At 45.9% G+C, this 24,671-nt stretch overlaps 1 protein-coding gene across 1 annotated transcript; it reads left to right on the top strand.

Annotated features, from left to right (window-relative positions):
- Nucleotides 1-456: 456 nt before the first annotated feature.
- Nucleotides 457-20,099, top strand: LOC142585633 (zinc metalloproteinase nas-25-like). The gene is made up of 12 exons (XM_075696552.1): nucleotides 457-552; nucleotides 4,593-4,684; nucleotides 8,360-8,467; nucleotides 9,456-9,630; nucleotides 11,384-11,510; nucleotides 12,816-12,888; nucleotides 13,301-13,519; nucleotides 13,675-13,819; nucleotides 15,186-15,314; nucleotides 15,790-15,875; nucleotides 17,419-17,543; nucleotides 19,788-20,099. The coding sequence occupies exons 2-12, from the start codon at nucleotides 4,613-4,615 to the stop codon at nucleotides 19,912-19,914; spliced, it is 1,386 nt and encodes a 461-aa protein (XP_075552667.1). The 5' UTR covers nucleotides 457-552; nucleotides 4,593-4,612; the 3' UTR covers nucleotides 19,915-20,099.
- Nucleotides 20,100-24,671: the final 4,572 nt, after the last annotated feature.

Here is a 24,671-nt window from a genome sequence, read left to right as displayed (position 1 = left end):
AGAAGTTCGCTGAGGCATCTGCCAACTCATTCGCTCGCACCGAACGAGTCAATATTGCAGAAACCGAAATCCAAGCTCAGGGATAGCCGCCGCGGACCAAAGCCAGTGTTTGCTCATGTGACTTGGCGAGAAACCCAGCCGGTTGAGCCAGACAGCACCGCGTGCTGACGAGGTGTTAAGCGGCGCTCTGGCCGCCTGCGCCCTGCGCCGCTTTAACTGCCATGCGATGGAGTCGATCAGAAATGACGTCAGCCCGAAAGTGTAAACGACTTGCAAGCGAGCGGCGCCTGCGGGGCATGAGACGCAACGCCTGTAGTATAGGAGAGGCCATCCGGGCGATAGCGCGTACTTCCTCGTGAGTAAAAGGAAGCAGTAAGCGTTCCATGCGTTGCATATATCCGTTCAAGAGCAGTGGGGCGGCTGGGCCGACACCGATATGCGTTTTCATGTTTTGTTTTTTTTTTTTCACGACGGCAGCGCCTCCACAACAAACACAAGCTGCTTGACGGTGACTCGATTTGCCGGGCGTATATCGTCGGGAACGCGTGGAAGGTAAGTCAGGCCTCTCAGCGCTCGCCTATCTGGCGTAAAACGTTATTTCACTCTCTATCGTTCTGTCAACCTGAGGTCCGGGGCTTAAGAAGACCCGGTTTGTGTTATCTTAAACGCGTGGCTTGAGGCGGCAATTTCGTAAGCCCGAAGAAAGGAAACCTTATGTGATTAGATTAACCTTATGATGATTAGCGCTGCTCAACTAACAAACATGGATGTAGTTGTAAGCAGCCCCGCAGATTAATTTGGAAGTGTGCGAGCAAATATAGCTGCGAGAGTAGGAGTATGAGATACGCGTGCGGCCGAAAAGTATCTCGCTGGAGAGAAAGGGAGAGAGAGATAGAGGGATGTACACTTTATTTAAAATCAATACTGGAGCTGGTGGAGGCCCTCCGTCTAAGTTTTGTCGTTTTGTCAGTGTTGTGGACAGGATGACAAAAAGGTCGCGTTTTGGTGGGTTTGTCGAATGTCGGCAATTTTATCAGGTCCTGCCTTAACGCGTCAATTGCTTAAGACGTCGAACGTTCGCGCGTGCTGCTCCCTGTGTATGCGCATGCCATCTCTCTCTCTCTCTCTCTCTCTCTCTCTCTCTCTCTCTCTCTCTCTCTATCTATCTATCTATCTATCTATCTATCTATCTATCTATCTATCTATCTATCTATCTATCTATCTCTATCCCCCCCCCCCCTTTAGGGTATCCTTCAATTTAATTCTTCATATCCCTTCCCCTAACACGTTAACCAGCCCGTTTCACTGTAGCTAAACTCCCTGTCTTTATCTCTTTTTCTTATATTCAATTGAGTCATATTACGTTCGATATATTATTTTTTTGCTTGTTTCACTGGTGCCCTTCGCCAAGTTCTCTTGAGGAGGACCTGTGTGCATTCAACACAGGCACAGCATGTGTGCTGCTTTTCAAATTTGTACGAACGATCCGCTGGCGCAACGCAAGAAGCTTTCGTGCAATGCGCATTGGGTGCCATTTTAAAGACCCAAGGTGGCAGGCCTGCAGCTTTCTTTCTGCCTGCAGCTCGAAAGCTTGCAGTGTGCACTGTGCAATCTAACAGCACAATTTGTCGAAAAGATGCGCCCTTGTCATAACGCTCCTTACGGTGGAGTTTCTCGGCGACGACCACGCCACCTGTAGCGTCGAAAGCGCAACTCTGGCACTGATCCAATTTCAGTCGACAGTTGGTTCTTCATTCTATGAGTCGACGGCGTAGAATCCAGCTGGCGCACGTGTTGTTGTTATGACGGCGTGCGATTCGAAACTTCCGAACCACGTGAACCAGCGTCCCGAAGGTAAACGTTCTCATACCGCTGTTTTATGATGGCAAATGTACAAGACTTCGAAAGCTGCCCACGAAGAAAAGCATGGGGACGGCGGTACTGCTGCATCAAAGACTGTAATGGCCGCGCAAGACTGCCTGCTCTCCGACTCCGCAGATTTCCTGGCCGGCCGTGGTTTTTTGCTCGCGCTTCCTTCCTGGAGGATTGCACTAGAAAGTATTGTAGTCAGTAGACTGGAAGTTTTTGGTCGAGAAAGAGTCTTGCCGGGAAGCAGACTTACATATTTTTGTAAATTCTTCATATCTTTTAGAGCTATTCATTTTCCTGTACGAAGCGTACTGCGTGGTGGCTGCAGGTGTTCTGGTTTGCGTGAATCGCTGAGCGCTTCGCGCTGTGCGTCTCTGCTTGGGTTCAGGTTACCGGATACGGTCACCCGAGTCTTGGCGGCCGGAGCGTCCCAAGGTCGTGCCGGTGCCTCCACAGTTGTAAACTAAGTACTGCGGTTGCTTGGCAGAACATAGCAGTCTAACAGTCTACGACACTCTTTGTGCAAGTTGTTTAAAAAAGCCTTTTAGTAATTCGAAAAGATATTGTGCCTATCATCCGTGGCCAATGAGGCTTTGCAAGCGTGTCAAAACAGCACAATGGAAGAACATGTTTTGTCTACGGTAGCTCAAATGGCTGGCCAAGAACACCTACGCCTAACGCTTAATAAGCTCAGCCACGCCTGCACACTCAATTGAGTTGCTTGATCAAAGCGTAATATGATTGTTAGATGTGCTCACGTCCAGAGATACGATGTAGTTGTGTTTGCCTTGCTGGGAGTGACACTTCGCCAACACATTGACACCGGCGGCTTCTTTCACTCTGTGAACGTGTCAGACAGCATAGAGCTCTTCCCCTTTACGACGAATGGCAGGGCGTATCCGACCGTCTAATTCTGAGATTAGTTTGAAGCAACACAGCAAAATTTGCGCCATTTGTTCGTTTCAAAACAAGCATGAACATGCGACCACGATGGCAGATCCGCGTGGGCAGCCTGAGTAGCGTGGTCCGTCAGTGTCAGTTTTGACAGAAGGTGCCGCAAGAGGCACTGACGATCGCTGCTCGGACGCACCTCCTGGGCAGTGTCACATTCGTTGAGAATTTTCGGCTGTCATGGCCGTTACCACGTTTTAAAGTTTTGCAGCTTTGCCTTGTATGAGAGACCTTGTGTCTGCTACTATGTGCGTCAACTAGCTGTCTCTCCCCCTACTTGCCTTGTCTTTCCTTCTTTCAATTCCTTTTCGCCCGTTCAAGGACATCTCGGCCTTTCCTTCTTTTCTCTCTCTCTCTCTCTCTCTTGCCTGGTCGGTGTGAGTGTAACATCAGTACTGGTGACCTCGCACCGCTTGAATTTTTGACACCGCCGAACCGGCAGGCTAAATATTGCTAAACACGCAAGGCGACTAGGGACCGGAAGGCTCAAGGCCCGCTCTTTGCGACCACTTTTCTCTGTCTGGCGAGAGTGCGATCGTCGCATTGCAGTCGGTTTGAGGCGACGGCTGCAAAGCCAACGCGCCGGCTCGCTTAGGACGCGACAATGACAATGCAAGGTGGAAAACGACAGTCAACGCCGATACCTCGGGCGGATCGTGTTATCTTCTCCAGCGTCACAATGAAGGTGCGTCTGTACGAAAAAATACCAGTGGTATTAATCGGCGGGCATACACATAGTACTCGTAGTATCAGCTGGTCCATGTGGTCTATAGACGGGATGCGGCGGTTGCGTCAAGCGCGCTGTGCACGGAAAGTGTTTCGACAGAAATAGCACCGGAAAAGGCTTCTGAGGAGACATTCTAAGCCTTCTGTCAAATCATGCTTTCAGAAAAAAACCTGACTGTGAATAGTCGTGAACGTCGCTACGTCTATGCCGTCAAGTGACGCAATACGCCTGGGCAAAATCTGGTAGCGCTCCAGAAGCTTTCTCCAACAATTGAATAGATGTCGGAATGTATACTAGCCGGGTATATGTATTAAATTGCGTTTCATTGCCTAAAAGCAGCAACAGCAAGGTTAGTTTAATCATCTCAGGCCGATGAACTCAAGGTAGCTGTCCCTCCAGCCGCGATAAATAATGAGACAATCACCACAGTTGTCACCACGCACCAGCGGGGACCAGTACGTCGCCGAAATTAACATAGAATCACCCAACGTATGAGATAAATTCGTGGATCATTACGTAACGTCATCAAATAATGCAGTGGGAAAAAAAACTAATACGACATTGGAAGTCTAACATGACTCACGTGTGATGATATATAGGTTGGCAAAAGAAACAATGAAAGCGTAAATGGTCTTAATATAGCGTAATTCCACAAAGAGAACCATGTTGGCGATAATGTTCCAAGTTTTGCCATATCTCAGTCCATCCGTGCATTGCGAAACGACTGATAAAGCGAGGCGTCTTGACAGTTACGAGTTGAACCCGTTTCCATGCGACTACAGCACGCCTCGTGGCTGCGACACAAAGGACCTTCGTTATCACCCCTTGTTGCTCGAACGCGCCTCTTGATATGCAATTCGCAGCCTGTCTTCCGTGTTTCAATGCATGTATGCCAAAAAAGGGGAATACGTAGGTGCTGTGCACAGCGGCAGGAACGCTTACGTGTTCAACATGTGTATTCTGTTTTAAATAAAAATTGAGGTGTAACAGATGGGGGTATAAGTGTGCACGCTTGAACTGTTTCGTGTTTTATTCTTCTCTCGAGGTCTTCCCCGCCGTTAGAAGATGGCATTCCTGATCACATTTGCTTTTGTCGTGGTTATCAGCCTTGTTTCAAGCGCACCTGTCGAAAACAACGTAAGTTCTTAATGTTGTGTGTGTGTGTGTTAGAGATTTATAGTGTTGCCTTTTCGAGTGCATTATTGGCTGGTTCAAATGAGAGGTACGAACTTCCTCGGATTCCACTGTTGCTTACAGGTCAATTATTCAAATCAAGTTCAGTTCAAAAAAAAAAAAGAAAACATAGCAGGGTTATGTATACATGTGAAAAAAATTACACCAGGAGATCTCAGAGTTTAGGAAAAACTGGCACGCGGATCGACCTTCTTTAGTTATAAAGATAGGGTAATTGTAAGGAAAAAGAGCAAACAGTAACAAAAGTCCAGACTAGTGAATAGCAATATAAGTTGTTACTCTCTGCTCATGTAATAAAGGGAGAAGTACGTTAGATCTAACAAAACTAACTAAATTTAATTAATTTTTTTTTTGCAATATTGCCAGTACGAAGCATCAAGTACAGACAAGATGTGTATCAGCATGTAAACAATAAGCACAAACAAGGATAATCAACTCGACATAGCATATATAACTGAATTAATTCTCAAAACATTACAGGTGGTCAACTCCCTGATGAAATATGGCTTGAATATGCGTGCTAAATAAATGAACTTTAAGTGATTATTGCTTTACCAACTGTAATGAATTGCATATTGATAAGCGTAAGAAAGCAGGGCTGTTAAGTTGCCGTATAATAAGTGCTTGCTCTATAGCTGCTCCAGACATTCGCGATATTGTTTTCCAGGTCATTGAACATCTTTAGCACGGCGAGTAAGAAGCATCACGCCAGCTGAATAACTACTCGAGCGTATAAGCGTTGCCATTTAGCGTAAACCTCGAAATGGCTGTGACATTAACGTTCATTCACCTCTTCTAAAAGTGAAAGGCCCGTGTTTGTCTCCCGCACGCGCACATCCTATCGGTCTGAACGGAAACGCAAAGACTGCAGCACTCAGTAGGTCACAGACTTATACAAGGTAACGCGTAACTTAATTACGGAGCATCAAAATGTGAAGAATATAATTATATACAACAGCCATGCAGTTTGTAACGAAGCCTGAGGCACACTGCTAACTGTATCAACAGTTCAGAAAAAAAAAACTATTTGCCGTATGTAGTCTTAACCGTGTTTCATTTTTGAGCCAGCTGTACGTTTTGACCTTGTTGCTCGTTGATCGGTTCGCCGACTGCTTCGTACGGAATTCAGCCGTATGTACACTTGCCGGTCTTTCACTTTTCCGTTGTTCGAGCGTGCATCCCACTGACATATCCTTTGTTGAATATTTGCATACACTATGTTGAATGCATATCATCGCTTCGTGCTGTCTGTGTACAAGTGAAACTTGTGGGCTGCTGTTATACAGTTCTTGTGAAGCTTAGTACATCGAATGGCGCATCTTCCTGGCCATATATTACATGCATGACATAGAAGTCCAAAATCAAGAAAGGGGCTCACAATGGAATAGCACACTGTGGTATAAAGTTTGTAAACAGGGATAAGGTACCTCAAAAAGGCTGGCCAACGTTTCGATAGGAGGACCTATCGTGTCAGTAGAATAATATTTCTTTCTTCTAAGCACAAGCTTCATCTGAAGAATCCATTCACAGTTCGCACATTGAAGGTGCAGCCGCGTTGCTGTTCTGGACATTGCGGAATTCCGACGTATTGCCCCATTCGCCATCTTGTCGGTTCCGTTTGGCTCACAGGGTTGCTACGGCCGTCTCTGAATGGCTCACAACGCCAACATGGCAGAATTTCACAGTGTTTAGCATGGCATTCCCGCTTACATATAGTTAGCAGGGAAAGCAAGCTCATCTTGAAACTAGCGCCGGCACCAGGGATTTATTTTTCTAGTTGGCGTGCTCTTTTCATCCACGAGAATCGATTCGACTCGATAAACTCGTGACCAAATGCGCCAGCACATGTGGCAGTACATGATTTTTCAACCCTGGTCCCGTCATGCCTGACATATATCGCACGTGGTGGAGGGCTCGTACGACTATGCATATCGAGGCAGCTGTAAGAGACGGCGCGTATTATTTACAGTCCCACGGCACCTTTAAGTGCTGTCGCCGTCCACACGCTGTATCGTTATCTTGAGTGTTCTGTCAAGCACGCCTGCAAACTCCGTGGACGCCGGCGTAAGCAGAAGCGGGACGCCAGTTCTAAGAACGACCACCTCAAAGTCCAGAACTTCCTTCAACCTACAAGCCAGATACTAACAGAGTTTCCTATACAAAAAAAAAATTGCTAGCGGTAACTCGGGCACTGCTATTGTTCGGCTGCCATGAAAATGGTGGGTAGTATACAAGAACTGAGCCTAAGGTCGTCTGTGCTTCTCTTCACATATTCACGTGGCCTTATTCATTACGATTGATCTTTCGAGATTTCCAATAAAGCTTTTTTTATGACAGCTTAAGAGCGCAAGAAAATGCATTCGCATGCAGGAACCCACTTGCACACGTGTGAGTGCGTGCGTGTATGTGAGTGTATAGATAGAAACTTTAATTACACGCTATAGAGATGTTAGCCTGAGTTGGTGCCGGATGTGCTACTCCAGTGTATACGCGAGTGTGTGTTCTTGCGGTCTTAAGCTGTTACCAAGGTGGATTACCAACTAGCCGAGCTACAAATTCTTCTAGGTTGCGACAAATGCTATTTTCCTAAACGCATGAGGACAACAAGTCTCGCGCACATGTATATTCGTTGTGAATCTTTGCAGTTACGCTGCAATATTTTGTTGAATATGGTCAATTTGCAAAGTGACAACGCAGCTTGAAGCCAGCGGTACCAATTTCAGGCAAACCCATGGATTGCTATATACTTGAAGTTGCCTTAGATACTAGCGCCAGAGCTGCTCATTTGTGTAGAAAACTATACGAAAACATGCAGTCGAGGCTTGTTTTTTATTATTATTATTAGTGAAATGAATGCAAAAAGGAGAGTTAACAATATAGAACGGTCACAGCTACTCATTCTTGCTTGGGTAAACAAATAGCAAAAAGTGAACCATTCAAAAAGAAACAAGAAATTACTGCGCGCACAAAATAAGCAATTGTTGTGAGACGTGTGAGAGCACACACACTAATAAGAAAAGAAATAACGTAAGTGGTGAGAGCTCTAAATTGTTGGTGCTTATTATTTTATTTTAATTTAAGCAGGCGTTGAATCCGAATGTATACCGTCTACTACTGTTGGATACTGACCAAAAATGGCCGGATAAACAGGGGACGAAGACAAAAAGCAGAACACGAGTACCACGACATAGAAACACAACACAACACGTGTCGAGTTATTTTCTCGTCCCTCGTTTATCGCGCCATTCTTCGTGACTATGGAATACCATCTCTCCCAGCATTTAGCACTACTACTGTTCGCTATTGCTCCTGTGTTCCGATCTTAAGCTCTCGGAAAAGACAAAAAAATAAGAGCGAACGAAGTTTACGAAGCATTTATCTCATACGAACAGAAACAGGACTAGAATGGCCTCCCCTCGTCGTGCCATACGTAAACGCGGTTTCATTGCACCAGCTGGTACTCGCGTGTTCAAGACGGCAGCGCTAATTGTCAAAACGCTGACCGCCTACCAGCTTGCCATATATAGCCGTAGTACAAGCAAAGCTGTCGAACTGCTGCAAAATAAAGGTCGTTCGACGTATTAGTATCAATATTACAGTAGTCTCAATCTTTTACAGGTCACAGAATTTCCTGACAGTGCCGAAGACGCAGCAAACAGCACCGCAGCTAACAATGTGCCCGAAATAACGATCTTCAGAATAGACAAACGGAGCGACAAGGAAAAGGTGGGGATACATGTCTGCCAAAAGTACGTCATCTCTGACTTTGTACAACACCATTTGCACTGCATGCTGGTTTGTAACGCACGGCTTACCTTGGCTGTTACCTTTGAAGCTGACCACCGACATTTAAACTAGATACCCTTTGTATTGTGCACAACATAACTTCAACGTTTGTTCTACTTAATGACAAAACGTGGCACATAGTAAAGCCTAAACCAGGTTTCAAATGGGGGTTGGACCACGTGCCACCATTTCAAACTGGAGATGATGGTGGGGTCTTGAATAATAGGGAGTCATGTCACCCCCCCACCCCCGGCCCCAAAGGGTAGTTGAGCTTGCACTACACAACGCAATGCAAAATGCAGTCACAAGAAATATGAAAAGAAAGGTGGGGCCGCGTGCAGGTGCGTGAGCTGTGACTGCATGCGGCTGTTCGCGACCGCACAGTTCACACAAAAAGGCACACAAACGCGTATCGATGGAGTCATGACTTGGCCTATTGTACTCCTCACGTCCATTAGAAGAAAAAAAACGTTACGGAGGCAGAAGAGCAAAGAGAGCGTGCAGCCCAAGCACTTCATTTGCATTTCGTAACGTGAACGCAGCGCCGACTTTCGTGCCCACTTTTCTGCAGCGTAGGAGCCCCATATGCCTGTGTGCAGTACAACTCGGTAACTGCAGTCTGCCTCGGCGAAATAGTCAAGCTTGCAGACAAACGCGGTCGAATGCACACCACGATTGGTTTCCACACACAGCTTGCAGGTGTCCTCAGCTGTGTAGCAAGCCTTTCTCTCTTTACTTAACATTTTTCTATGCTCCCTCTTATTTCATTTATTGTCTTTAAAAGTGTCTATTTGCTCTGTAGTGCCGTTATGAAGTTTTAGAACGAGCCTTAAATGTTCCTTTCTTTCTCTCCTTTAGTTCCATTCTCTCTATCTTTCCAGAGCTTTTGCCACCTTCGTGCATACATTCCTTCTTAATCTGTTCGCAGTTTCTTGAAGCAGTCAGAAGTGCGAGGAAACTGTGGAACGGCGACTACATGTACCAGCGAGACATTCGCATTACCAGGGCGCAGTTGGAGCACATCTACGGGGTGGACACCACGAAAGACGAGACGTTCTATGCGTGGCCCAACGCAACGGTGCCATTCGTGATCGGAAGAAAAGGTACGAAGGGCACCCGCTGACTAGAGACTGTGTTATTAGGCAACCGTATCATTTGTATTTCTGATGCTTCTTTTCTACAGAACAGTGGAGTCATTTAACTTGTATATTGTATGTAGCGCGTGTTTCTTGCGTCTCAGTGTTACTGTGACAACGCTGCTTGACAAGTCCTGGTGCCTGTATGAGAAGGTTATTTGATATGTAATCTTGTACCCTGTATGTTGTAAGCTAGACCCAGTGAAGAGCTAAGGATTAGCCGGCGTTTTAAATTGTGCGTAAACATCTCATTATATCATAGGTATAAAAAAAAGTGCACACGGGCCACGTTCACGGTGGTTTCGTTTTTCGGAAGCTGTTCTTCGTAATTCGGGGCGTCTTCGCTATATACCGCGCGCGTCCTTAAGGACAGCAATCGCGCGCAAAGTACGACGTGAATCCAGCCAACGAATAGAAGTAATTTGATTACACCGAATAAATCAATCCGTTTACTGCAGAGGTATAATGGTTCACTGGCGTTGAAAAGAGGGAAAGCAAAAGAGGAAGAAACGCAGCGAGGTTAGACCGAAGTATATGATAAGATCTTGATGAGGGGCTAGTTGGTTCATACTTAGAACTGAGGTTAAACAGCGCGAAAAAGACGAGGACACAAGGAAACAAATACCACAGACAAGCGCTGACTGCCAACTGGAAGTTCATTTGAAATTCACCGGACATTTATACCTTTTTCAGCATAGGCATGCGCATTTGCAGATGTTTTTGCGACTGGTGTGCGCATGCCTATGCTGAAAAAGGTATAAATGTCCGGTGAATTTCAAATAAACTTCCAGTTGGCAGTCAGCGCTTGTCTGTGGTATTTGTTTTCTTGTGTCCTCGTCTTTTTCGCGCTGTTTAACCTCAGTTCGAAATATATAAGCCCGGTTGGTTTCCCAGCGTTGGGAGAGAAGGTAGTGCATAAGATAGGAAGTAAAAAAAAAGATACGAATAGTACATTCACGCAGTAGGCACACGTATGAGCATTCGCTACAGAAACATAGAAAGGCTCAAAGCCTAATAGTCTATATAAGAAAGCGCGGCAGCTCTGTTAGCATACCGTGACCAGGTTATCAAGGTATGCTACGAATGGTCTACAATATAGAGGCCGCATCGCGGAGGATGGCCCTCTACTCATCATACAAAGGACAGTGACATAATATGTGTTCAGTGGTTTCTTCTAACTGCAACGTGTTCTCGCGACACTGCCAGCCGTTGCGACAAGAATAACTCTCGGTCGACGCGACTCCGGGCTACTGCCTGCACGGTCAGTTGACCTGGCAACGTTGAAGTGAGCGCACCCTAGCGTCGGTTAAAGCATCGCTATAAGTTGCGTGCTTTATAACACGGACAAGATCATCCTGCATTTTTGTCTACTTGCTCCAAATTGTATGTACATAGCGTCATGTGACGACGCAGTGGGTATACAAGTGGCGTTCAGGTCCTCTCCTTTGTCCAGCACTCTAACTCTTAAACGACCATTGCATGATGTGCCTCTAAATGTGACCACATCACTTGCCCATTTCGTTGTGCGTGATGCCAGGAGTAACATGAGTTGAAGTCGTCTAGCCAAATCTAAAACAAAAAAGACCATTTACAGCGCGCGTGTGTGCGTGTGCGTGTGCGTGTGTGTGTGTGGGTGTGTGTGTGTGTGTTTCAAATAAGCAGCACTTGTCTACGGAGCTTCGGCAATTCTTCATCTCTCGTTATCTTGTTTTGTCTTCAGTTCGTGGCTTTGCGCGAGAAATTCGCGACGCAATGCGGCAGTGGGAACAAGAAACCTGCGTCCGCTTCATTGAGATAACGCAGGAGGCCGGCAACATAGACCACGTTCGCTTCGTGCAGTCTCGCTGGTGAGTCATTTCGGCAACAGCTTGCGCAACACTAGCGACAACTTGCAACACTAAGTAGAAAACAGAAGAATGGCGGGCTTTCTGCCTGAACGACTTTTAATAACACGGGCTGTCAGAGGCTGGGAAGACAAATGACAAACCACGCGCTTCCGCACAAACTGGAAGGTCCCGAGCTTTCAAGGAAAGGCAAGACATCGCTGTACGATGCGTGATATATGTTGTTGAATCATGCGCAACATGATTAAGAGGAGCCATCAGTAAAGCCGGGGCGAAATTCAATTATAGTGAAAGTAACTCCCCAGCGTTGACTACACAAAGGCTTGTTGGACAACAAGGGCTTGTTGGACAACAAAGAGCACACTATAGGAAAGCGGTCCTGTCTTAGTGTTGAAAAAAAAAATATGTTTCTTGACTGAGTTCGAAGTGGCAATACATATTACGAAAACACAGTCTGTCAGTCAGCCGTTCGTTATCCTGTGCCTTAAGCGTCGAAATTGCAGCCAACGGCTGCAAAACCTTCGATTATTCAATAAGCTGTCATTATACAAACTTTAGTACCACTCCGGAATTCTGAATATTAAGGGACGTCGCACAAAATTGGCATTCCCCTTGTGAAAATGCCTATGTCAAGAATTCCAAACACTTGCCTGCCGGTGAGAAGCAAAATGCATATGACTGATTGCAGCCACATGCTGGATTACCCTGCAGTATATTAGACAGCAACGTCAGCAGACGCTTATAAGGGTTGAGAAAAAAAAAATTCTGCTCTCGTTAGGCCAGGGAAGAAAGATGCTCGTTAGTGTACAAAAAACGGCTACTAACTTAGTCGCGATCACCAAGGGTAAACCACGCATCACTACTTGTGGCTCGGATAGTTGCTTCGTATACTGATCGTGTGAAGAAACGACTAGACAGGAAAAAGCGTCACTCGCAATAAAGTTGTGCAGCTAACTTTGTAGCGAGTTACCGCTTATTTCTTTCCGGTGGTTTCTTCATGTGGTTTCGCGTCTTTTACACCATAATATATCACGCAGCAGGAATGAAAACAAGGCGAAATATTTATTTAGTGAACAAAGGGTACGTGCGGAACCAAGATTGACGCGGCCGAGAAAGCGGGACGTGTTAACAGGACGTGGTAAACAGGACGAGCCTTTGTTGAATACTTCAGAGCAGCTATAGTTCTCGTACTTCACGGGTGCCGGCGCTTGCATTGGGCGATGTCTCACTTTCTCATAGTATCTTAGCAGCTGCAAGATTCTAAAGGAGAACGCAGTAACAGTCCGATCCATTTTTTTTTTCTTGAAGGGCTTATTCCTATCTGGGAAAGCAAGGAGGGTCACAGAAGGTTGGAATACCCAGCATCTATTTTCCCGACACGGTGAGTTCAACGTTAGATTTTGTGCGCACTGTCAAGACGCCGAGTCCCCGTCAGTGAAGAAAATATGGCCAAGGCATCTTTCTCTACTTGTCAAAGAAAAAATATTGTATCAACGTCAATAAGGCGCGCTTTATACTTATAGTGTACCCTTTTATCTAACGAAATATATTATACGGAGCATACTTACGTAATTAATGTCAAGTTTTAATAAATCGTGAATAGAAGCCACCACAGCTTCACATGTCGTTACTATTCTGCTTGAAAGCGCAATAAAGACAATTTTTAAGTCCATCTAGAGCGACAGGTTGTAAGACAAATCTTACTGTCACGCAGATCGATCATTCATTCATTCATTCATTCATTCATTCATTCATTCATTCATTCATTCATTCATTCATTCATTCCGGCACAGCACTACGCTCACCTCCTCGGTCACGCCATCGGCTTGCGGCACACGCATGCCGACAGTAGCCGTGACACTTTCTACTACGTGGCCTGGGACTCAGTACCGAACCGGTACCGGTACAACTTCGACCACGAGAGTCCCGCCTACGGATCGCGTACCAAGATATCGGCCCTGGAGTCCGAGTTTGAGTTCGACTGGAGCTCCGTCATGGCCGACGAGAGCGAGGTGCGTGCTCTTTGACCGAACTTCTGCACCTTTCTGGGCCTATACCCTTGTTGACCTCATTGCTGGAACGCGTTTTCTGGTTGCCTTGTCCAGTGGGCACTTAGTCGCACGGCGTCCGCTGAGATTAAGTTTTTTTTCTCGAAACCGCAACGCAGAACGTCGAGGGCGACGTGGACTTCATGTTACAAGACCGTAGGGTGGTGTATCCGGCGGACCCGTTCTACCTGTACCGTACGACGTCGACAGAACGCGCCTCTTTTCTTGAATACAAGAAGGTCAATCAACTCTACAAATGCAACGGTACGTCTCAAGCGCACGTGTTACATGACTACGTAACACAATGCAATAAACCTATAGGCATATATACTTCTATTGGCTTGTTACGACCCTCTTCTCCTACAGAGAAAACGCTTATGCATGGACGCAGGCGCCTTCTCAGTGGCCTTAAAGAGCAAGTAAAACACAGTTTGCCGTCCACAAACAGATCTTCATTACATCAACACCAATTCTTCATGTTATGCAGCACTTGCTAACGTTGGCAATGAGCAAACTAAGATGGGCGCTCGCGTTTCCAAATGATGCAGTGCGCAGCCATGATTTTGAGTAATAACTAAGAACGCCGAACACAGGAATAAGGAAAACAAATTACGGAGTTTTACATGCCAAAACCAGGATATCGTTATGAGGGCAAGTCTTAGTTGGGGACTACAGATTAATTTTTACCATCTGGTGTTCCTTGCCGCGCACCTAAATCTAAGTATACACGAGTGTTAGGAATAAAGAGGAGAGAGAGACGAGCGAAGTCAGAAGGGAAAGGCATGGAGGTTAACCAGGTAGACCCCGGTAGGCTGCCCTGAACTGGGGAAGGAGAAATGGGATCGAAAGATGTGAAGGAAGAAAGAAGTTCACGCTTTACACTGTGCACTTGCAGTTAAGCGTTCGCCGTCAACGACAAGCGGTCATGGAGGCTGGTGCTCTTCAAGAACTGTCGTTTCATGGCTTTATACATCGCAGAAGCAGGAGGCCACGGTCCCAAGATTTCCTCTTCTGCGAAAGGCCTGCCGTCCAAGTGCCCTAGAGCTTTTCGAAGTGCGATCCTCTCATCTTCGTATGTTGAGCAGTCACACAGGAGAAGCTTGCTTAAGGCCCGTACATCGTTCAAAAAGCACGTTAACGCGCTGTTCGTAATATACATTCTGCATTGGCGAATTCTTGGCTTTACATCTAATAAATCGTTCTACCCACTGCGGAGGCAAATTAGGTTTCGCGTTCTGCTTCTGCAGGTTCCGGCTGTCAAGGGCTCAATACCCGTCGATGGTCAGGAATAGTTCGGAGCCGCCTCACCCCTTCCCTACTGCATCATGCTGTAGTCCAACAGTCCCCGTGTTGCTTTGAGACGTTACAAGCCGTACACCGAAAACCATCAATAAACCGTTCTAGAGAGGGGGACAGAGAAAGATAATTTCATTGAAGGAAGGCAGAGAGGTTAAATATAGTCGATACACCCTAGTCGTTGGGAAGGGAATGGTAGAAGCGAAAGAAAGAAAAATTGTAACCATGGGTAGAAATCTGTGTTTAGGGGCCGCTAACAAATTGAAACATCCATCAATAACCATGCATACAAGGTTGCGATCGCTGTGTCATGCATATATACATGTTCGCGCAGAGAGATGCCCGAACGCAAACAGCAGCCGATGCCAGCACGGCGGCTACGTGGGACCCAAGTGCAGCTGTGTGTGCCCGCCCGGTGCAGTCGGCGACCACTGCGAGCACAGGACTACCAACGCCAAGGCCGGTCAGTTCATTAGTCTTTGATCTCAGACTCCAGTACAGTACTCAAATATCCGGTCTCTAGGAGCCTCCTCTCTTGGCAACGTTTTCCTTAAGTTCTTCAAACATTATTTTTATCTGTTTCCACATGACACTACAACCAGTTCTTGTACCACCAAAATCTTCCTAATACCATCCAAATCTTGACCGATCCCCCGCACTGGGTACGCGCCATCGAAGAAGGAAATCCAGTCCAATCCAATCGAATGGTGATCGTGTGTATGAGAAGAAGATGCAAAAGTTGGCTGAATTGAAGGCTGCGCTAATGGCTGTGTCGACGCGAGAAATATATGATGAGTGTGCTTGGATCGATGTTACTGCGGAGGAGCTCTGCTCCAACGAAAGCATGAGAATTCAGCTGGACCGACGCTTTGTCTGAGATTTCTGAGAGGCCATCATAACTGTATGGCATGAATTCACGGATGCCCTCTTCTTTCCAGGCATCTGCGGAGAAGTGCTCCAAGAGAACACGACCGTTCGCTTCGTTTCACGGCCTTCGAGTTACCATTGCACGTGGTGGATCAGGGTAACCAACGACCGTGTTTTTTATCTTCCCTGCACCCGAAAGTTACTATTGACATTCACTTTGCGTTCATTTGTTTTGCGAAGTCTCGGGAATAATCGCCACTAGTCAAAGAAGATGTTTCTATGCTGTTCCAGACTTCTCGTAATTGCAAGCGTGTTCGACTATAGCTTGTACTAAATAGCACAAAGCCCGATTCCGGGACATCAATCTAGTGGATTGGAAGCCAATATGACGCAGTAGTAAGCGAGTACCAGCGCCTAAAGAGAGTTGTGCTTTCGTTAACTCGCGCTTTTATGTGAAAATATAGGGCCACTAGCATAACGTCAAGACCACCAGATTCCGGACATACAGCACTACCTAGGAGGTACTCTGGTCGGATAGGCCTGCGAGCATAACGGTTATTTTTATGTTTTTTGTTAATACACGGTATTTAGGAGATCTCGGTGCCTTTAGGTGGCACCGGCTACTCCTTTCTTTCATAGAACAGTTATATACTAAATATGACGTCACGAGCCGGCACTTAACACGATACTTACCCAGTCATAACGCAGCCATCCCGCACATTTTATACGCACCTGTTAATGTGTTCTTTATAACGATGCTCTTGGGGCCTCCGAAATCATTCGTTGTAACCGCCCCTTCGTTGTAAAGGTCGCGAACCGCACCATTCACAGTAGAGCCAGGACAGAACAATTCCTTGGTTATGCATGGGCTTTCGTTGTAGACGCGTTCGACTGTGTGTGGTATATGTTCAGAGAGCTCGTGTGGTAGGTTGTCGTTGTTTAAACGTATTTATTAGGGCACATGCTCCTCCTCTCTTGATTATCGTCATTTGTGGCAGGTCTTGCGGTTTCGCGGGACCAGGCGCAGTGTTATCGGGCTATTCAGTATACAAAAATGGTAACCTAAGCACACTGGGAAGGTTTTGTAATGGAACCTCTTCCAGTGCTATCTCGCGGCGTTCAGTTTTTCCGCATTTGTTGTGGCAACGCAAAGTGGATCAACGAAAGGTCAAGCGAGGCTGTGGTGCAGCAAAATGCAATATTCAGTGTTACATAGGTCCTTTTATTCGATATCTTCTTTAGAGCCTGATTTTATGGGATACCATTTTCAATGCGCAAAAAGTGTTGTATGCATGCCGCCCAATATTTCCAGTCATTCTTATAGAAACGATAATGACTCCTTATCTGTAGCGCATCCTTTCTGCGAGATGCGGAAGCTAACGCATTTGGGCTGGTCGGTTCATAAGTTGGGCAGAAACAGCGCAAGAGATCAGCACGTTAAAGAAAGAGAGAGAGAAAAAAAAACTTTTATTTTTACGCCAGCGTCCGGCGCTCAGCACGTTAAAGAGGGACAGACAACGGCGACACTGCATGCGTCATTGTCTCGCCCTTTCTTAAGCGCCCTGTTCGTTTGCACTGTTTCCGCTCGAGTCATTTCCGCGAGAATTACAAGAAAGACATGCGAGACGATCGGGACTGCGCAGGAGTTCCGAATTAACGAAGTCTGTATGGTTTTGTACACGCATGCAACCTGTCAACAGGCGCCGAAGGGAGAGCAAGTAAGTGTCACGTTCGCCGACTTCTCCGCAGACAACTCCACCCACAGCGTCGGCACTTGTGACCTGTACTTCGAGCTCAGAAACCGCGACCTCTACAAAGGGGAGAGGTGAGCTGAGTGTAACGGCGAAACTCAGTTTAACGCTAATATGAACAGGGGTAATTGGAGATCGCAGGGAGAGGCCTTCGTCCTGCAGTGGACATAAAAGAGGCTGATGATGATGATGATGATGTACATACATGCGTTCGTCATTTAGGATGCTCACACTCCCGGCAAGATCCCAGGGACATTTTTTTAATTCTCTCCCCGACTCTTCCTCCGATAATTTCATCCCGTTCAGGGTAGCATGCAGATACAGTGCAGCAAAACACTCTTTAATAAAGACCTATCTTTTCCAAGAACGTTAAAGCAAAGCGGAGCAATTATTTACGTTCCCGCAAACACTGCTATCAGAACTAAATAAACTCATGTGTTGTAACAAAATACTGCAAGCCTTCGAAATACGTCGGCTGTCTCTTCGTATTTTTTTTTTTTTTTTTGCATCGTCTAACAGAGTACAACTCCAGCCACATTGGCGAGATTTGGAAAAGTCCGATGCGTTCCCGATACCTATGTATTACCATGTATAGGTACTGTAAATAACAAGAGAAAATACCTTCTTACGCTAAGGAAAGAGAGAACAAATGCATAAAATACAATTTTAAGCAATGTATGTAAGCAAAATGACTATTATTGTGCGGGTCCTTAATTAGGTCACGTGACGGTACACAGTCATTTTTTTGGCTGTTTAACCGTCAAGCGACGCCACATGCCATTTATGCACCACTTTCAGAGCCTAACTATATATATATATATATATATATATATATATATATATATATATATATATATATATATATATATATATACACACACACCTCGTTTATGGAATAAAAGCACGCCCGTTTCTGTCAATGCGACACACGATTTTCTCATTCCTCTTGATTTATTTATTTATTTATTTATTTATTTGCAGAATAATCAAGGCTCGAAAGAGGGCTGAAGCAGGAGGGGCAAACGTACACAAAAAGTATATATCCATGCAACGCGTACAAATATTAGTATATAACAAGATCACACACCTAGCAACAAAGAGTAGTAATAAATGTAAGAGCAGAAAAATGAAAAGGAAGAAGACACGAACTGTACAAATATAGGCAAATAGCAACATCAAGTGCAAGGACCATGAAGCGTAGCAATCAACACAATGATATATAATTTTGTTTACGCACTTGACATACCACAAAATTGTTATTAAGTGTGTCGCACACACAGATACGAAAAAAAAAATAACCCCCCATTTTACGAAGCTGTTACTGCAGCTGACGAGATACAGGATAATCGAACACAAGGAAAGTAACAAGTGTAGGTATAAATTCACAGTACATTAATGTCAGTGATGTGAAAACTTGTATGTTCTCAAAAATCTGCATTACATAAGTGAAAGCGGTAGTTTAATGTTCCAATCTGTTATGGTGCGTGGTAAGAACGAATATTTGAAAAGATTAGTTCGGGTGTACCCGCCGTGGTTGCTCAGTGGCTATGGTGTTGGGCTGCTGAGCACGAGGTCGCGGGATCGAATCCCGGCCACGGCGGCCGCATTTCGATGGGGGCGAAATGCGAAAACACCCGTGTGCTTAGATTTAGGCGCACGTTAAAGAACCCCCAGGTGGTCGAAATTTCCGGAGTCCTCCACTACGGCGTGCCTCATAATCAGAAAGTGGTTTTGGCACGTAAAACCCCATAATTTAATTTTTAATTTAGTTCGGGTGTGATAGGGTGTTAAAGAGTCAGCGTGACGATGCCGTGTTCTACGTGCTGTAATTGGTTCCAAATAAGGGTCTGGGTTTATAGACAGATTCTTTTTGAGCGAAAACAGAAATTTTAGTCTTTGTATTTTTTCTTCGTAATTGAAGAGTCTCAATGTTGTCTCGTGTCATTAGACTAGAGGGAGAGTCACTTGTACGGTATTTAGAATAGATGAATCTGACAGCTTAACGCTGCATCATTTCAAAAGTATGGATGTTAGTTTTTGCATAGGAATCCCAGACAAGACAATGCTGGCGTATTAGAGTTTAGGTCGAATTAGTTATGTATAAGCCGTTAACCTAGTACTAGGAGGTGTATGCTTTAAATTATGTCTGATAAAGCGAAGTTTCCTGAACGAAGAGTTACATATGTTAGATATGTGAGCACTCCAGCTGAGTTTGTTGGTTATTGTGGTTCCCAGGTACTTGTATTCGCAGATTAATCCAAATACATGTTCTGAACTGTATACTGTCCCTTTAATTAAGCCGTTTCCTCTCTTTACAGTTACTGCTGGTACGAGCTACCGCTGGATGTACCCCTGTACGCCAAGGGGAGAGATTTCCTCGTCGACTACTTTGGCTCCAAGGACGCGAACTTTAATTTCACTCTCACAGCGACAGTGTACACATGAACATGCGTCGACAACTAAAGTTGTCCGAAAACTGTGGACCTTTCCAAGCAAGAAGGCGACGGACATTTCTGTGCACTTCTTTATTTATTTTTCTCACTTCCAAGAGCGTGAAGATTTCTTGTTGCATTGTTGTTCTTGTTGCTTTTTTGTATGGTACAAAAGAAAAAACTTCGATTCGCTCAGCATCCGAAACAAAGTTCTGCTTCGCTGTGTGGCCTGAAGTACGTCCGCAGCGTGAAATGCACCAGCACACGCTGGCTCTCCATCTCGTATTTACTACGGATTCAAGTGTCACCACTAGCCATAGGTCTTGCTTATGGCAGTTAGACCGGAACTCGCGACGCTACCGGCCGACGCTGTAGTTAAGTATAGAACGACTTCCCATGCATGTCAGCAGGGCAATGCCATCTTTCACGGGATGCGCGTTTTTCTCAATAAATTGCTTGTCCCTGTCTTTCCAAAGAAGGATCGCCATGCGCCGTCACAATGCCTCCTTTACTAGATGCCTGCCGCGTGAGCCGAGAAGCTGGTTCCTGCCCCTTTCCTCTTTACTCTTCCCCACCCGGGTTAACCCGGGTCGGCTGCGAGCGCTAGCTGCGGTGGCCGCTGCAAACCTAAATCACGTAGCCATGCCTCCGAGATTTTAGCGGCGTCTGATGCGATCCCGGAGGCACAGGACCCACAGTCTCTGGTCAAGCCATTGGTCGAGCGCGCGCCAGCCTAGTAATCGTCACTTCCTCCGCAACAGGAAGTGGGTCGGCTGCGAGCGCCGTCTCTCCGCGACTACCCTGAACTACGGGAACCTCCGTTCCAATAGGAAGACTAGCGACGCGGCAGGCATCTAGTAAAGGAGGCATTGGCCGTCATCACCCCCTCTTCGCTGTGTCTCTTCCCTGACCTATATGTACTATCGCTGCCAGCAGTTTCTAACAGTGCCACATCTCTCGGTTTCAATATTGCTGCTGTGAGCTGTAGCACAAAGCTATCGCTGATGCACCTAGACTCGGCGGGTCGAAAAGATATTTTAAAAAATGTAAAATATAGAATAAGAAAAATCAGCCCTTCGACTCTGTGAAGAAGAACGAGCAGCGAAGCTGTGATGTGTTTTACCTCAATCGGCGCATCTATGAATGTATAGATACTACGCTCAACACCCCTCCGGCCCATACCAGAGCTCCGTGGAAACTGCCGGTAAGGTCGCATATAGGCGACTATGACGCAACTACAACACACAATGCCCACTGGTGGTAACAGTGTGTATAGGACGCAGGTGGCCGTTAAACCGAGCCTTGACGCGAGTGACAATATGCATTGACCGGGACGCAGTCTAAAGGAGTGCACGAAAAAAAAACATGTTTGTTTGTAATTTGCGATTCAGCACAATTCGTAGTTAATTGCCTTAATGAAGGTTGGAAGCGCTAGAGCTTTATTCTAGAGGGCAAACATGGGGTTGTGCCTTTCTCTCCCGCAGGAGCCCATGTATTGACAGCAGACAGGAATTCCACAATATTTACAACCTTACTGTGAACTACGTAATTACGAAAACTAGGTGAAACTTCGCGCAATGTTAGAGGCGTCTTGGCGTCTAATTGTCATTTAATTTGTTTCGGGATATTTTTGATAAAACAAGCGTTACAACCGTTTCCTGTAACCATACTCCCTCCGTAGGCGGTCATGTATTGACAGCCGACGGGAATTCTGTAAAGTTTACAACTTCACTGTGAACTATTTATGACAGGTAAATGAAACTCGGCGTAATGATAGAGTCGCCTTAGCGGCCAATTTCAGTCATTTTTTCCAAGATGCTTACATTATATTGAGACCTACAGAGCGTTCGTGTGAAACTGGAGACGAAATCTTTTCGTGTCGACGCGACGCGTAGACGGATGGACATCGGCCACCGCCGGAGGGTAGCCATATGCAGCTTCGCTGTAAAAAGTCACACGAAGAGGGCGTAGACCGAACCGCCGCGTTATATGGAAAGATGTCAATAACAATAAACAACTATCTACCAAAACAGGGACGGCGTAACGTATTTAGCGACTCCTTCCGCTCGATTCTGTGCCACGCTAGTCATCCAACGTTCACGGTCGGCTCATCCCGTTCATAACGTAAACGGAGCGCCGCTATGACCACTGACGAAGCGCGAAAAAGCACGATATTCACATGGAATGTCTCAAATAGTTTTCGCGCGTCGTCACGAGCACAGCTTCTCACCCGAACGTGGCGGCGATGATGACGCCATCGCACCATATATTATCACGCGCAAGTTGTGCTTTTCGACAGTGACCGTTTTTTACCGGATTATCACTGTTATCGATTTATCGCTCGGCGCAAGACGCTTCTGTCGCGCTGTCACATCTCATGTTTACGAAAGTTCTCGACGTGATATACGAGTATATAGCACCCCCAATATGGCGACGATGACGTCAATGCAAACCATCTAATCCCAGTGTCTGTCTCGGTGCATATATTGCAATATATCAAATAACCACGGCGGGCGATCGCAAGTTTCAGTACGTCTCTATAAGGTCCAACTCATTTATACCCATCAAATACTTTCAACTTTGAACTTGTGCCCCACAGGAACGCACGCGTACGCGATTTTTGTCATTACAGATGACCAAACACTTCTTAAATAAGAGACCATGAAGAATGCTCCATTCGAGATAATTACAGGTACAAATATAGGTAAAGGACCCGCTCTAAGCGGAAAACCTCAAAGCAGCGACGATGCGTACCAGCAAATCATCAGCAACGCACGCTTTCAAGTTTCTTCGAACATGCTTGACATCTTCGTCTATCGGTTTCGTTTCGTTTCTATTATGATACACCGATAAGGACGGTAGGAAAATATGCATGAAGGTTGGCTAATCTGACTATTTGTTGCACGCATAATGTACGAGTCAACAGATAACTTTCAAAGACAAATACAAAACGCACGAAGAGAACAAATCCAGAGGTGCTAGCACGAACACATGCGTGACAGGTACTGAAGCAAAAGCTGCACTTACAAGGCCATATTCCTTTCTAATGCAATGGTCCACAGTCCTACTTATTGTAATGCCTGCTGTAGTAATTAAACGAGCGCACCTGCTTTGTACGTTACAGCAGAGGCAAGCATTGTGCGCCGGGCGTTAGGGGCTGGACAGCCGTCCAGAGCAAAACATATTGTAAATAATTTAAGAAGGGGCATTAGGATATGCTGTATGTTTTCTAGAATGCCAAAAATGACACTCTTACCGTGAGCGGAGGCCACGAAAGTCCGGCGGGAGACGCCCCTTCGAAGTTCCCGCATCAGCTAGCTTCCCGTGACGTCATGAATTTCGACGGCGCCGCCTGCCGTCTCCTTAGTTAATCAAGGATAATGATAGTTTACGTTGCATTCTAAGTGAATCGAAGGCTAGACCGAGGAAGTTTGGGGAGCTTTTCCTGGCTCTGAAACGGCCCGAGTGCGAGTAAATGCTCTGCAGTTCGTGTCGACGTCATATTGACGTAACGGCGCTGAAGTTTCGGCGCGAGATTAGAAAAAGCGAAATATTACCTTCACTTTAGCATCGTAGGTACGAAAGTAGAGCACGTTCGTTCGCTTGTTCCGGGGTATGCGCCCAATTGTGGCACGCCATTTACGATTCTCTATAATCATTATTTCTGTTGCCGTATCTACATCTACATACAAATGCTTCTTTTTTAACTTCTCCTCCAAAGGAAGCAGAAAAATGGACCTCTTTATAACCTCCTATAGCTTTTCCCTCGCTCTCTTCAGCACTCTCTGTCTGCCTTCGCGAATTTTACACCAAGCAATGAATGTAGAAGCATTCTGATAAATACAAAAAATTCGCTCCTATTGCTGCCATATTTCGTGCACGCACTCGTACGGAATGTAGGAACCGCAGCCGACGCCTATATTCCCGTGGTAAATTACGCATACGTAGAAATAAAAAAAAAACATTCTGTATAGAAGTATAAATCGCGCAATATCAAGAAGCACTTGCTTTCGTGTTACACTAAAGTGGCGGTGATCTCGTGAAATCACTATGAGGCCTACACAGTATATACTCACCCCAATCGTGCTGAACAATGCTCGAACGAAGACATGCACTCTCAAAGCAACTCTGTCCGTGTGGACTTCCATTAGGCGATGTGAAATATTAAATGGTTTCTAGATTGGCGCGTCCTGTTCACGTGCGAAGACATGACCCTATTCATTTCGCACATTTCAAGTGGGTGTTAGCCCCACACACTGGATTGTGACATGAAGGCGAACCGGTTTACATGGAACTTGCGAGGAGACTACTGCCTCTGGCCGCTGGCGAGTCGCGAACAGCTGCCCGCGAGAGCACTTTACCATAGTCGGTTAGTTTTGAATGCAAACGTAATCCGGTACTTGGATTAGACGATCATTCGAAAGAATATGTATAATATCTCGCCTTCGTAGAATGAGCCTTCTTCCAGGGCGGAAAACAATCAGCACTTCCGTCGCGCGATTTTCGGTCAGGGTTACAACGGAATGCGAAACACTTTCCGTGTCTTTCTGTGGCGCCGTAGCGCAGAAATGAATCTTTGCATTATCTGGCAGCGGACCAATAAAACGATAAAGCTTTCATTTCTTCTTCCACTGCCTAGATATACTTGGCACGCTTGGCACCATTACCCAAGCCCATCCCATGCCATATGTCATGTCCAACTCTGCCTGCACCGACAAAGCCTCTGAGCATCGAAAAAAAAAATAGAGGAAGCGCTGGTCTGAGGTTCTG

Source organism: Dermacentor variabilis, chromosome 6, assembly GCF_050947875.1.
Source record: "Dermacentor variabilis isolate Ectoservices chromosome 6, ASM5094787v1, whole genome shotgun sequence".
Lineage (NCBI taxonomy): Eukaryota > Metazoa > Arthropoda > Arachnida > Ixodida > Ixodidae > Dermacentor > Dermacentor variabilis.
The sequence above is the reverse complement of the archived record's forward strand: the minus strand, read 5'-3'. Positions and strand labels throughout refer to the sequence as shown.

What these genes read in the sequence shown, in the direction of transcription:
- LOC142585633 (XM_075696552.1), top strand. Translation starts at nt 4,613, where the DNA reads ATGGCATTCCTGATCACATTTGCTTTTGTCGTGGTTATCAGCCTTGTT. An exon ending in GCGCACCTGTCGAAAACAAC is followed by an intron (nt 4,685 to 8,359) that starts GTAAGTTCTTAA and finishes AATCTTTTACAG; the next exon opens with GTCACAGAATTTCCTGACAG. An exon ending in CGCTTCGTGCAGTCTCGCTG is followed by an intron (nt 11,511 to 12,815) that starts GTGAGTCATTTC and finishes TTTTTCTTGAAG; the next exon opens with GGCTTATTCCTATCTGGGAA.